At 31.6% G+C, this 13,603-nt stretch overlaps 1 protein-coding gene across 2 annotated transcripts in view; it reads left to right on the top strand.

The window, feature by feature from the left end:
• The window catches only part of LOC130899053 (suppressor of lurcher protein 1), a 253,451-nt gene that overhangs the window by 176,519 nt on the left and 63,329 nt on the right, over positions 1 to 13,603 (top strand). For both annotated transcript variants that reach the window (XM_057808763.1, XM_057808774.1), the window contains exon 4: positions 3,710 to 3,890. In XM_057808763.1, the coding sequence (XP_057664746.1) occupies positions 3,710 to 3,890 (181 nt within the window). The remainder of the gene's footprint in view (positions 1 to 3,709; positions 3,891 to 13,603) is intronic.

Here is a 13,603-nt window from a genome sequence, read left to right as displayed (position 1 = left end):
ATTAAGAAAAAACAAAAATTGGGTTAATCAATTGATTCAATTTAGAAATTAAATGAATAATCTCTTCTTAGGGGGCAATCACCTTATTTGCAAATTATTATCTTATTGACAATATTATGGTTGGTTATTAATAATTTACATGTAAAGACTGTATTGGAAGCTCTCAACCTATGATATACTATTCTATTATATTCAACATATTCTCACAAAGTTTTTGAGGTAAAGCAGCTCAGGTTTAACTTACTAATTCTTGTTTAAATGTATAATGTACAATGTATTCCTTTGAAATCCCATACGTAAGTTAACATCTCGCTTCTCTCATTGGATACTGAAACTTTCCTGAGCTTACCCAAATAAACTAATTCCCTTAGCCTACCCTACTTATGAACTTGAATTGGTTATTTAGTATAATGTGTGCCGATTAAATGAGCATTCATAAAAAATAGAGATGTACGTAACGATAGATAAAAAACATCGGGGGTGTTTGACGAATTTCTCAATTTGTTTCGTAATACTGTGAACTTTGTTTCGGAACACATACATAATGCTAATATTGGAGTGACTTGCAGTTTCCCAAAGTTATACGTGGGCTTAATATTGAAAGTGATCTAATTTTATGAGGATAGCTAATATGTCTACCTATTATCGAATACATTCATATTAGACACATACCAAGTTGTTTGCGTTATCCAAAAATAAGTATTAGTCTTGTCAGTCACACTAAAATACCCAACAACATCGTATTGTGAAATGTGGCATTAATTAATTGTTAGAGACTATAATTGAATGTTGCGTCAGATGAATTAGGTTTGGTATGAAGCCGCCATTTTCTCAGCATTATTGTTTTATCTGATTAAAATTGGATATATTTTAAAGCAATTATCAAACCATTGTATCATTAGCAGAGCTGTGTTATTCATTGAAGAATGTAAAACCTATTACGCTCGAGTAGTTCGAGTGGACTCAAAGCTAGGCATGCCAAACTCTGACAAAAGCCTTCGATAGGTACATCCAGTGCGATTTTTCTGGATTCCCCATATTTCTCTATAGCTTCAGTCTATATATTGATGTCATAGGTCAGGAGATCCACAATTGATCTATGTGTATGAAAACCGTAAAGATGGTCTTTTTTCTTTTTTTTTTTGTTATGGGCTAAGCAAGTTTCCAATCTGCAGGTAAGAGACCTCTTTTATATGATTGTTAGTTCAGCTGCGCATCTTTTTAATACGGTTAGTGGTATTTCATCCGTGCCAGTGACATTATTCATATCCCAGCCTATAAAAAGCTGGCACTTCCCGGTGCCGAAAGTCTATTTCTGGCATCGCTCAACCAACCCTAGGCAGGCTCTATGATAATTTTTCTCGCGAGTCAAGAGTTTAATTTTATGCAAACAAGCGACCCAACAAGACCACCGTACCCTAAGGTTACTGCGCTTGACTCATCTTTTCCAGTCAACGGTAGAATTTTTGACAAAACCTTGGCTGACCGCTTTTGTTATAGACCAGAAAGACATTGATGTATTTGGGCAATTTAGAAGTTTGTTTTCCACTCTCTCATTATATAGTTCCTTGCAAGCATCTATGATCCGCTTGCAGGTATTTCTCGAAACAACAAAGTATATACGATTTTCAGCACTAGAATTTAGGCACCGTTCCTGTTGTTGAATGCTCTAGAGCGGTTTTTATCGAACTATGGATGTCTGCAAAGCCCTTAAAGAAATAAGGAATATAGGCTTTCATACCTGTCAACATTACTTCCAAAATCTCGTTTGCACGCCCTGAATTGAACATTATTTTAAGGAAACATAAAATGAAAATCCTTTTGATGTCTCCGTTTGACCAATCTGTAATGCTAAATTTTACGTCGTCTAGGCGAATACTGACTTTGGAGTTCTAGTTCACATTTTGCTATAATTAGTTTGTGATCTGATGCTCCAAGTGGTGGTGCATGTACATTCGCGTTGTACAGACTAGTTCATGTGTGAGAAACAGGTAGGTCTAAGAGGCTAGCAAAGTCACCATCTCGATCAGGGACTCTGGTTAGTTAATTGATAATTTGGGTCAGCCCATGACTGTTGGCAAAATCTTCACCTTACCGCCCTTGATCATCAGTTCTGTCGAAAAAATTCATCCAGCTGACGTGTTGAACATTAAAGTTACCAGTGATGCGTTTGGATGGTTTGATTGCAGGTAATCGATTTAATGGGCAAGGTTTGAGAATAACTGCCTGTAGCAGATAGCGCTAGGAGGTCTGTATAGGAAGCGAAGACGAAGACGGCGAGTCCAAAGTTCACACACTTTTCACTTATGACAATGAGACATATTTCATTTGAACACAATTAATAACAGTAAAAACCTACTTCTTCTATTACATAAACTGTTTTGATAATTTTAATTTGAAAGAATTTGGAACAATTAAATATAGAATAATTTCTAATAATCTTGTCATAGTTTACTATCCAACTCTTCAGAGTGACAATTTGTCGTTATACCCTTCTCAATAAATGTATATATATTCTTACTACACTGAAAAACAACATTTATTTTAAGGAGGTCCTCTAGTTTCTCGGCTATTTTTTACGGCTTTTTCGATAATTTTTTACGGACAAACTATTAAAATAATCAATCTTATTGTTTCTGTATAATCTATGTTAACATTCAAATAAGCTTTACAAATTTTTTTGTCAAAATATATAATAGAATTACAGTTATAGTGGCCGACAGGAAGACATCAAGTAAAAGAGGTTCTTTTCAATGACCAAGATTACGGCTGTTCTGCTTATCCGAAATCAAAAAACCAAACGGCATTTTAATCTTCATATGCATTTTTGAGAATAGTATTGTATTTATTGCTCATTTATTTTCAAAGTTTTTCGCTTGTAGAACTATAGAAACAATCATAATGATCCTAGTTCAATCACTGGTTTATAACATATGGTTTATAACATATCGTGGTCACCGTTTTAAAAAATGGTGTTTCGAGAAAAACTATACTGTTCTAAAACTTTCATCATATATTACGCTTCGTAAGTGCCACAGCAAAACTGAGCTAACCGACTCTTCACGATGTCTTAGTCAATATTCGAAAGCGTCTGCCAATGGTCTTGCTCCTCTTTACTTAGGCCTAATTCACATAAGGTTCAGGTAGCATTTATATTTAGCGCGCGCTAAATATAAGGGCCGTAACTTGTACACCAATACGAATATCGAAAAATTCTTTAGCACACATTTTCTACACATGTTGTAGATGTGATTGTTGGAAAAAATTCGATTTGTTCGACCCGAGAAACTAGAGGACCCCCTTAAGAGCACTACAACACAGTTATTCTAAATACAGTAAGTAAAATCTTTTGTAGTATATTATTTGACTTTCTAACGATGTTAATATGAGAATTTCCAACAAATGAACATACACTATAGAGAATTTTCAATAACTCTCAGTAGAACTGGATGGTCTTATATGATATCGCAAATAATATTCTTTATCAACCTAATTATGAGTTTATCATTAATAAATAGATAAAAAATGTATAATAAAAAGATAATGAATGTTCCATTCAACAGAAACAAAAAACCGTCATATTTTAAACTGAATGAATAAATTCTAGAAGCTAGGTACTGGAATATGCATGAATAAACTTTTTGTTACTTTTTCAAGACATTAATGAATATTCCACATTTCTTAGATATACTCTAATATTTTGTTTCAGGTTGTGAATGCATCATCTTCTCTAAAATGTACGGCAAGGAAAACGGTTTTTTCAAAAGTCCTGATTTTCCGAAACCTTATTCGCCTAATATCGATTGCCTCCTTTACACCTTCATCGGAAGTACTGATGAGATTGTCGAACTCAGTTTTTCGGATTTCGATTTACACAAGACGCAAGCCGAGTGAGTAATCGCTTCTAATTTATTTTATCCTGCATATACACTTTCTGTCATGAAAGATTATAGGGAGAACTTTTCATTGTAAAATAGATGGAGAGATCGAAATCCCACGAGAGAGTGTAGAATAAATAAATATAATTAAAACTTAAAAACTTTACATAAAAATGAAGTTGATAAATTTACTTGAAGTTACATGAAAACTTCTTTAACTCTATCCGTAGGACATTTAACTTACTGTTCTAACAACCATACACTCTTTTGATGGGATGATGAACGGAAAGTGTTTTTAAGAATTTTCTTTATTGACTGAATAGCTAGATCATCTTTACTGTAACATGCCATTCAGCTTGTAACGTTTTCCTTCAAACATTTTGATTATTCCTTTGTTCAATAGTCACTATTTTGCTTCTAACATTCGAGTTTTTGAAGAAAAACGTAACAAGCCGAATAGCATGTTACATTGTACGCCATTTTTGTCGCCTACAAAAACTGTTTCTTTCAAATTCGGCTATACGATACATGGCAATTAAGTTAAGAAGCATGCAATCATTATCCCAAACAATAAAGAAAAGCTCATAAGCACGGTGTAAGCCCCAACACCATACCTTTTGCGCTATTGCTTAAAGCAAGATTGGTACTCATCTGAAGTTGAACCGCTTAAAACCACAACCATGATGAGTTCCCTTGAGTCTTCACTTCATATTGAGGAATACAATGAATAAAGAATGAGCCCCAATGCGTTATCAGGGTGACTAGTCCACCTTGCGAATTCGCGTCGCACACTGTCACTGTTTGACCGACATAACATATTCTCAATAAATGATGCCAAAGATATCATCAAAAATTATCAACATTGTCTTCAGGCTCGATTTGATTATCTTCACTTTACCATCCACTACTGGAGCTCCTTTGGTAGGCAGATGTAGACGAAGTGACGCAGTTTTTCCAGTTCTCTAGAACTCAATTCCTACATCTATACACTGTATATTTCTTAAGTGCATTTCTCTCGTTTTATACATAGTTGAGCTCTATATTTATCAAAAAGGTTCACTGTAAAATAATCTATGATTTTTTATTCCTGTTTCTTCATGTGCCTTGTTATTATCTAACATTGACGATCACCTCCAATTTTGCCTCTCAACAGATAATATCCTGTCTTCAAGAGTATTTCGTAGTCCCCTATCCCTATCCCAATTGTTTCTACTTATCACCTGTTGATTCGTTATGCATGCAGTTCAAGTTAATTTTAGCATGCTTCTATGTATCCATATTCCTTTAGGTCAATATTTAGTTGTCACAAACAACATGCATTTATTCTACAGAAGTACAATATTATTGAATACAAAACAAGAGAAAAAGTTTGTAGTTTTAAATTATCATAAGTTTTTAGTTACACTGAATGCTTAATAAGGGTATTGTTAATCAGTCAATTTTGATAAAAAATGAGAATAGTAATTAAGCAAAGTTAGCTGCTTCCAATAAAATCGAAACTTATTGTTCTTTACCTAAACATCATAAAATATCTGTTTAGTTATTTTTAAACCTTTCCAAAATATATGCTATTGAACTCACATCTACTATTGTTATCAATTTCACTTTATAGTTCTTCCAATATCAGTTGTAGATTATAAAAACTTTCATAATAACCCTTACCGACAATTTATTTTGTTTGACCTACCATGGGCGGAGATACCTAATTTTATAAATTTATTATTTTTATAAATACTTTTAAAAATATGTATGTATATCTTATGCGAGAAAGATTTCGTTAGAAGGCAATCAAATCATTATTAATTGGACGGCATTATACGCCATTATTTAGAGAGAAGCACTTAAATTTAGTCCTACTTGGAACTTGGAAAAAATCATTATTATACCCTGTTAACTTGCTACAACTATTAAATTATAAAATGTAAATGGACAAGTAAAATGTACCTGCCTGAAAGGGAGTTTGGGTTAAACAAGGTACCAGAAGTGAACTGAGCCCTTTTTGTACCCCATTCGTTTTTTTTTCAGTTTTTAAATATAATAAATTGCCTCTAACTTTAGACCTTTCCAAATAATTCTACTGTCATATCTTCATGATATCTTCATCAGCTGCACAGTTTTAAATTTTTTTAACAGATATTAATGATTATATTGCGATTCCCTTTACAACATGGCCTATTCAAACAGCAATTTTTACTATTATCAACCCAACCGAAATTTACTACATCGTGACTGTCGAACAATGTTTCATTTAGATAAATTATCTATTAGAACTTCGATAGTCTTTTATCTGACGCAAATATTCTTGTCGCCATCGAACCATCCTTGACAATTCAATTATTGCCATCCGTTTATTCAGTTTGTTGTATTTAAAACCACATTTTCTCCTTATATAAACTATAAATTGTCCTACTAAAATCTTGAGTAGCTTTGTCAGTTTTTCTTTACATGTTTTTCTGTTCTGTGAATGATCCTCAGCAACCCCTTTCGTGACTTCTCGATAAATATAAAATTTATTTACTCCAGTTAATTCAGCAATTCTTATTATGATTGTTTTATCAGATTGCTGAATATTCTCCTTTTTTAAACATTCGAATATATTTAAATTAACTTGCTGTATATCTGAATCCTTATCATTGAATTCATATATGTCTTTATTCTCAATACACTGTGCAAACATTCGCGCATGGTCCAAAGAACGCCATATTTCTATTTATTTAAAGAAATTTATGACGCAAATGTCTAGCAAGAATATTTCGAAGAAATTGTGTACATACAGCTTCGGCCAATAGAAATACATTTATGTTTAAGATTCGATGTTTTCATTAGTAAATTTTATACGGGGAGTAAACATTAGTTTTCATTTCTTAATTTGGTATCAGTGCCGTGCGTATTTATGAAATATTCATTGATCCTCGCATAACTTTCTTCTGCAATTGATATTGGAAGAACTATATCTCACTTCTGTCTTCTATTGATAATTATTTTTCTATTGTTATACTTATTTAAACTCGTTAGTTGATGATTTGTTCTTGTCTTGTATTTTGCTTTCTCTATAGAACTACTGAAGTATGTAGTGATGAATAATTTTTGCTAGTAGATGTCATGGTATTCTTAACTCACCTTCAATTTTTCGTACTTATCAAACTACTATCTCACAACCAATATTTTTTTTAAATATGCTTTCCGCCTTTTCCACTTCTTTTTGAGTTGCGGTTAATTGCTATCTAAATCACTATATTAGTTTGTAATTTGTTCCTATTTCTTTTTGATGTATACTTGTATCACTCTATCACATTTTCATGTGCTTTATTTTTCAATTATTTTGGTTTAAATTGTTATATCAACTCCTTGAGCTCAGAAATTGTTCATCGATTATTCATATTCATCGTACCGATTTGGTTTAAGCTGATATTAATTTTCGATTCATATCTAATACACTAAGCTCAAATTTCTGTCCGAGACTACTGTATCATATCACGATTATTATTAATAATCCAAATATGAAATATTAACAAAAACAACATTACAAGAAATATAAAAATATATTGGTCAATGTTATGTATAATGCAGCAACATTGCAAATGTTATTGTTACTTCTGCATTTGCAAGACTAAGATCACAGTCATTATAATATTGTTAAATATTGTAAAAAAATATTGTAAAATAAATAGCAGTTCTGTTTAGAATCCTCACTTGAAGTCATATTGGAAACAACACTATTTCACCTTCGGGAAATTATACGTAATGTCTGGGCGAACTAGTTGTTTATCCGAACACGTTACATTGTACACGAAAATTTCCACATAATTTGATAAAAGACAATTTTAACTTCCATCGTAAAGACGAAAAAAAATATTTGCATTAGTATTTCAATCACGTATCCCAGAACGAAAACTAATATCTGAACACTCCGGGCTACACAAAATAAAAGGGTATGGAAGGAAATATTAGAAACTACTAAACTTTTGGAAATTGTGAACTGAATGGGAGACATCCAGTAAAAAATATTTGTGATTGATTTGAAATATTAAGGGATTTTGATTGCTTTCGTAAGTAAAATAACAAGTCAATTCATCAAAAAAAATATTGACACTTTATACTTTTCATTACGAACTGTATAATCAACATTGATCCTGATATCAAAATATCGAACAGACTCTGGTGTAGGACTATTTGATATGAGTGCAATTTAAAATAGTAGAATTAGTATAGTATAAAAGTAACGGCAGAAGACAGTCTTTCCTTGTTATCAAACGAATAAGACTTCGAAAATATGAGATTAGGTTAGGTAGGTTACTGTTCTTGAAAATTGTCAAGTCACATATTATTCTTGTGTTAGCAACGAAACAGTTGCGTTTCATACATTCAAATAAACATATTAAACGCTTCTTCGTTTGTAAAAATCATATTTTTTTTTTCAAACAGAGTCAATAACTAACTATAATTTTTGACATATGTGTGAAAGTCATAACTCATTTGTTTTTAACAGAAAATTTATTTTATATCGTACTATTAACATAGCTTTCTGTTTTGTTTTAATTAATTATTATTTCATAATTTAAATTTACCTATATTTTGTATCGTCAACCGATTTTGCAGCTTTTATGAATTCTGTAGTAACTTTATGTTCGGTTTTCAAACTATAATTGAAATTTATACTTGAGGAAATGAGAATGTTTTTGTCGTTATTGATTGAAAAATACCTAGCATGCACTAGCTTTGCATTTTTAATGGAATACCATGATATTTTTGGCAATATATACCCATATATATATATATATATATATATATATATATATATATATATATATATATATATATATATATATATATATATATATATATATACAGTGCTTTTCAGATAAAAGTATCCACTTTTAATAACTTTTGTAATACTGGTATTTAGAAAAAATCCAAAAACACGTCAATTTATGTTGGAAGGGGCAAGCATTATGGCTTATTTAAACTTACTGGAAAAGCCACCCCCTCACCCGTAGCAGCATCCCCTTTATTTTTTTAAATTACTTTTCATATTTTTTATGTAAAATTTGGATACTCCTCTTTGAGCTGATTTCAAAAATGTATAATACTTGTAGGTTAAAGTGGTTAGTTTATGAGATAAACAATTTTTCTTTTAAGAGCACAAATTTTACTTATTATTTACTTTCACCTTATCAGCTTAGAGGCTCAACAACCCCAATCGTTGTCAACAATAAGTAGAGCGATCGGTGTTTCATCTTCTACAGTTTTCCGAGTTCTACATAAATTCAAGTACCACCCATACAAAGTTAAGTTGGTGCACGAGTTGAATGAAGATGATTTTGATCGTCGTCTAGAGTTTTGCGAATCAATGACGCAAACTATCAATAACAATCCACAATTGTTAAACAATATTTGCTTTTCTGATGAATGCTCATGGTCATTAAATGGTTTAGTAAGTAGGCATAATTATAGATATTGGGCTGAAAGTGATCCACATATTATGCGTGAATTCCATACACAACATCCCCAAAAGTTAAACGTTTGGTGTGGTATCCTAGGTGACCACATTGTCGGACCTTTCTTCATCAACGGAAATTTAAATGGTGAATCATATCTTGAGTTACTCAGGGAAGGGGTTGACCCACGTATTACAACAATAATAGAAAATGATGATAACCTTTCCGAAGATTTACTGGTATTTCAACAAGACGGAGCTCCCCCACACTATGCTATGCCTGTCCGACAATTTTTAAACGAAACATTCCCCGCTCGTTGGATAGGTAGAAGGGGGCAGATGATGGAGTGGCCACCTAGGTCACCGGATTTAACACCCCTAGACTTCTTTTTATGGGGGTATTTAAAAACAAAAGTTTATGCTACCCAACCAGAATCTCTGGATGATTTACGAGAGAGGATAGAAAATGAATGTCGACAATTAAATCCAGCCGTATTAAGCAATGTCAGAGAGGCATTTCAAAATAGATTATACCATTGTATGGAAGTGAATGGTACTCATTTTGAACACTTATTGTAACTTCATAATAAATAGCACAGTTAAAAAGATTAAAGAGTTTGAACTGTTGTACAACCCATTTTAGTACAGGCAAATAAGGTGAAAGTAAATAATAAGTAAAATTTGTGCTCTTAAAAGAAAAATTGTTTATCTCATAAACTAACCACTTTAACCTACAAGTATTATACATTTTTGAAATCAGCTCAAAGAGGAGTATCCAAATTTTACATAAAAAATATGAAAAGTAATTTAAAAAAATAAAGGGGATGCTGCTACGGGTGAGGGGGTGGCTTTTCCAGTAAGTTTAAATAAGCCATAATGCTTGCCCCTTCCAACATAAATTGACGTGTTTTTGGATTTTTTCTAAATACCAGTATTACAAAAGTTATTAAAGGTGGATACTTTTATCTGAAAAGCACAGTATATATAAGCAGGGAGGCGTTTTTTAAAATAAAAATTTATGGAACACAAGAAATTTTCTCATACGTAAGTGCCATTCTAAGTAGTTTCAAATTATCTTGTTAATTGAGCAGGATAATGCCTGTATACGATAACTTGGGATACCTGCTATGTAGAATATTCTATCCCAATTCTTGGGATATCAAGCTTCTTTCTTTTAAAACAAAAATTCAGAATATTGAACTGCTTAATAATTTTCTTGATTTAAAAGTATGTCGGCTATAATTATCGAAAGCTTAATTTGTGTGGAAGATGGTAAGGTGCTACAATGATGCAGCAAATGACATATTGTATTGAAATTTTTGCTCAGAAATTTCAGTTCAAAGTAGTTTCACACATAAACTGATTTGATTCATATATCCTGCTACCTCTTATCCTATTCATTTGTTATCGAAAATATGTTAATTTAATTATTCAATCAGCGCAACGAAAATGTGAACGATTCCTGGTTGATATAAGCCTTGGAAAAAATGAGCAACAAAATGAAGGAACAACCGTACTAAAAAACGGCAACATGGGACGTACCTCAGGAAAAAGATTGGCTTAAAATTGGAAGAACTCAATACTGAGGAAGTGCTCATTACTAATACAAAGCAGCTGGAAACGATCACACTGCAAGTCGGGGCGCATGAAAAATATCTAAGCTTTATATTCGCTATCTAGGTGTAATGATTGGCGCTCGGTTTAATTTCAAAAAACAATTAAGCGATAAAGCGATGGTCAGAACAATCTTAACCAGGCATAACATCTTGTCCTGAAGATACGTGAAACGTATTTTCGCATCTCTATAAAAATAAAAAAATAAACAAAACAAATACATACATATATTGCTCACTATAATATTTTATCTACTCATTAGAAAACTTAAATTCCGAACTCCTTACATATATTTCTGTTAATTGATCGATAGTATCGTTCTTCTTGGTAAAATTTTCCTGGCCATTATCGTTAGAAAAATATTTCTCCGACGCACATTCAATCCACGTAATGAATTCTTTTATCTAAGATGTGAGAAAAGCATTCGTGACGTTTATTTATTGAACCTCTCAGGAAACACGAGGGTGTCTAATATTTTAGCGAACCATATGGTTGGCGTATACACACATTTCACTGAAGGTAGATATATTTATTATCGATTTCTAATTTGGTTTTTGTGCTTCTCATACCTGTAAAAGATTAACAATTGTCATTTATTAAGCAAACATTTTCTGAAGCAATACGGTTACATTTGGATCATAAAAGGTGCCATTAGTTATATTTTCCAATATTAATCTGCTTGGAGGTGAAACAAAAGTGTGGATGAATAAATCAATGAAAATAACTATCATCACGTCAATTCATTAAATTACTTGGAAAAAATCTAAACAAAATATGAGACTCCATAAAAGCTAATATTGAAAGAAGATGGCTCATGTGAATGAATTAAAAATTTGTAGTTCAGAATAATAAAGTTATTTTATGAACAGCATTTTCAGTAGGATAGTTGAAGGCTAAATTATATAACCTTCAACACTGTTTTTGATAAACTCTCACTAAAAAACTTCAGTGACACTAAAACACTATATCTTAATATAACTCGAATAAGCAGGCTACATGATTCTAGGTTTCCTCAAAATCAGGGTATTCCTTAGTTTCATAAAAATTTTTCGAATCTTCTCAATATAAATAAAACAACTCTCCGATTTTATAATAGGATTCAATATGTCTCATAAAATTTTTTCAACCCATGATATAACAATAACAATTTCATTTAATATGACATTTTAGGTACTTATCTTGAAAATGGGCGCTGAGATTATTAATATGCAGTTTAAAAAGCACTTCAAACTTCGTTAATAGAAACAATTAACAACAACCACTTGAATGTTGCCTCCCACATATGATTTTTAAGTTTGTTTATACTAAATGAATTATCCGAAATGATAAGTCCATTGCAAAATTATCTACAAAGAAATCTAGTATCCCACAAACAAAATATTTCATCAATGTATTCCTATAGGAATAATATGATATTTTCAAACCAAACTGGAATCAAAGATATCTCATTTATATCTCTCACGATTATGTTAATTATAAACACATCTAAACCTCTAATCACCAACAAAAATAATTTTTTTCTTGAAAAAACTATAAAATAGTTAATTTTTTAGGGATAGCAGCTTCGGTACCAATAGAAACATTTTTGAATTGTTAATCGAAATAATATAATATAATAAATAATAATAATTAAAATACAATTAGTCTAAAAGATTATTGAGTATTGGTTTAAACGGTGAAATTGATTCTAAGTGGTGGAATATAGCCAGAAATAGTACAGTCTGCAATTTTGCGAAGCTTTATGCGAAAATGAGCAGTACCCGGAGGCGCATCGCGCTATTTGTCTACGAATGTATTATCGTAACGGTGCGGTGGTTCAGTAGTGAGTGCTCAACTTTTGTATCGTACATGCAACGGAACAGTTAACAATAATAATAAAAAATTGATCCCGATAATCAAAAATTCAAACTTCGTTCCAGATTAGAAGAATATCGCCTGATGGTCTGCATTTGGATAGCATTACCTTTCCGAAATTGGATACATTGTATTCGAAAATTTCCCAATCTTTAACTAAGGTGGAAAACTTTGAAAAAGCATTTTAAGTTTATTGATTTGCATTTAAAATTGCAATGTGGTTATCCTATACAGGCGCATTTGAAAATAATAGAACTCAAGAAATACAGTAGCCTTTAAACATTTAAATAAAGCCTATCTATCGATATTTAAACATTTGAATAATATCAACAAAATTTCAACTGAAATATGAGCAATATCTTAATCTTGTCCTCTTTCTCCTTCTTCTTTTTCCCTTCTTTCCATATATTTTCAGGGGTCGAATATTTAGGAAGATTATATCTAATTTGATATTTCAAAAAATTAAATGGCATTAATTGCTAAAAAGGCAATCCAAATTAGAGCTAGTGCTCATATTTTTAATGTTAGAGCAAATTAACTCACTTTCACTAGTAAAATGAAACATCTTATTAGGACTTCTAGTCAAATCATACATATATACTGATAGAAATTCAGAAGCAACTGTTAAATATAAATCATCATAATTTGGATACTCTTTAAAAGCAAGAGGCTTTTTGAATTCCAATGCTACGACTCGTTCTTGACTATGGAAACTATCACAATTACCACGTTATTCATTATCAGATAAAAAAACTTTACTAAGGTAGCCTGGATGTCGTCGATACTGCACATTATTACCTAATGTTTTGGAATGTAGAGT

The sequence above is a fragment of the Diorhabda carinulata genome, chromosome 1 (assembly GCF_026250575.1).
Source record: "Diorhabda carinulata isolate Delta chromosome 1, icDioCari1.1, whole genome shotgun sequence".
In the NCBI taxonomy this organism is placed as follows: Eukaryota; Metazoa; Arthropoda; class Insecta; order Coleoptera; family Chrysomelidae; genus Diorhabda; species Diorhabda carinulata.
This window is presented reverse-complemented; position numbering and strand designations above follow the sequence as displayed.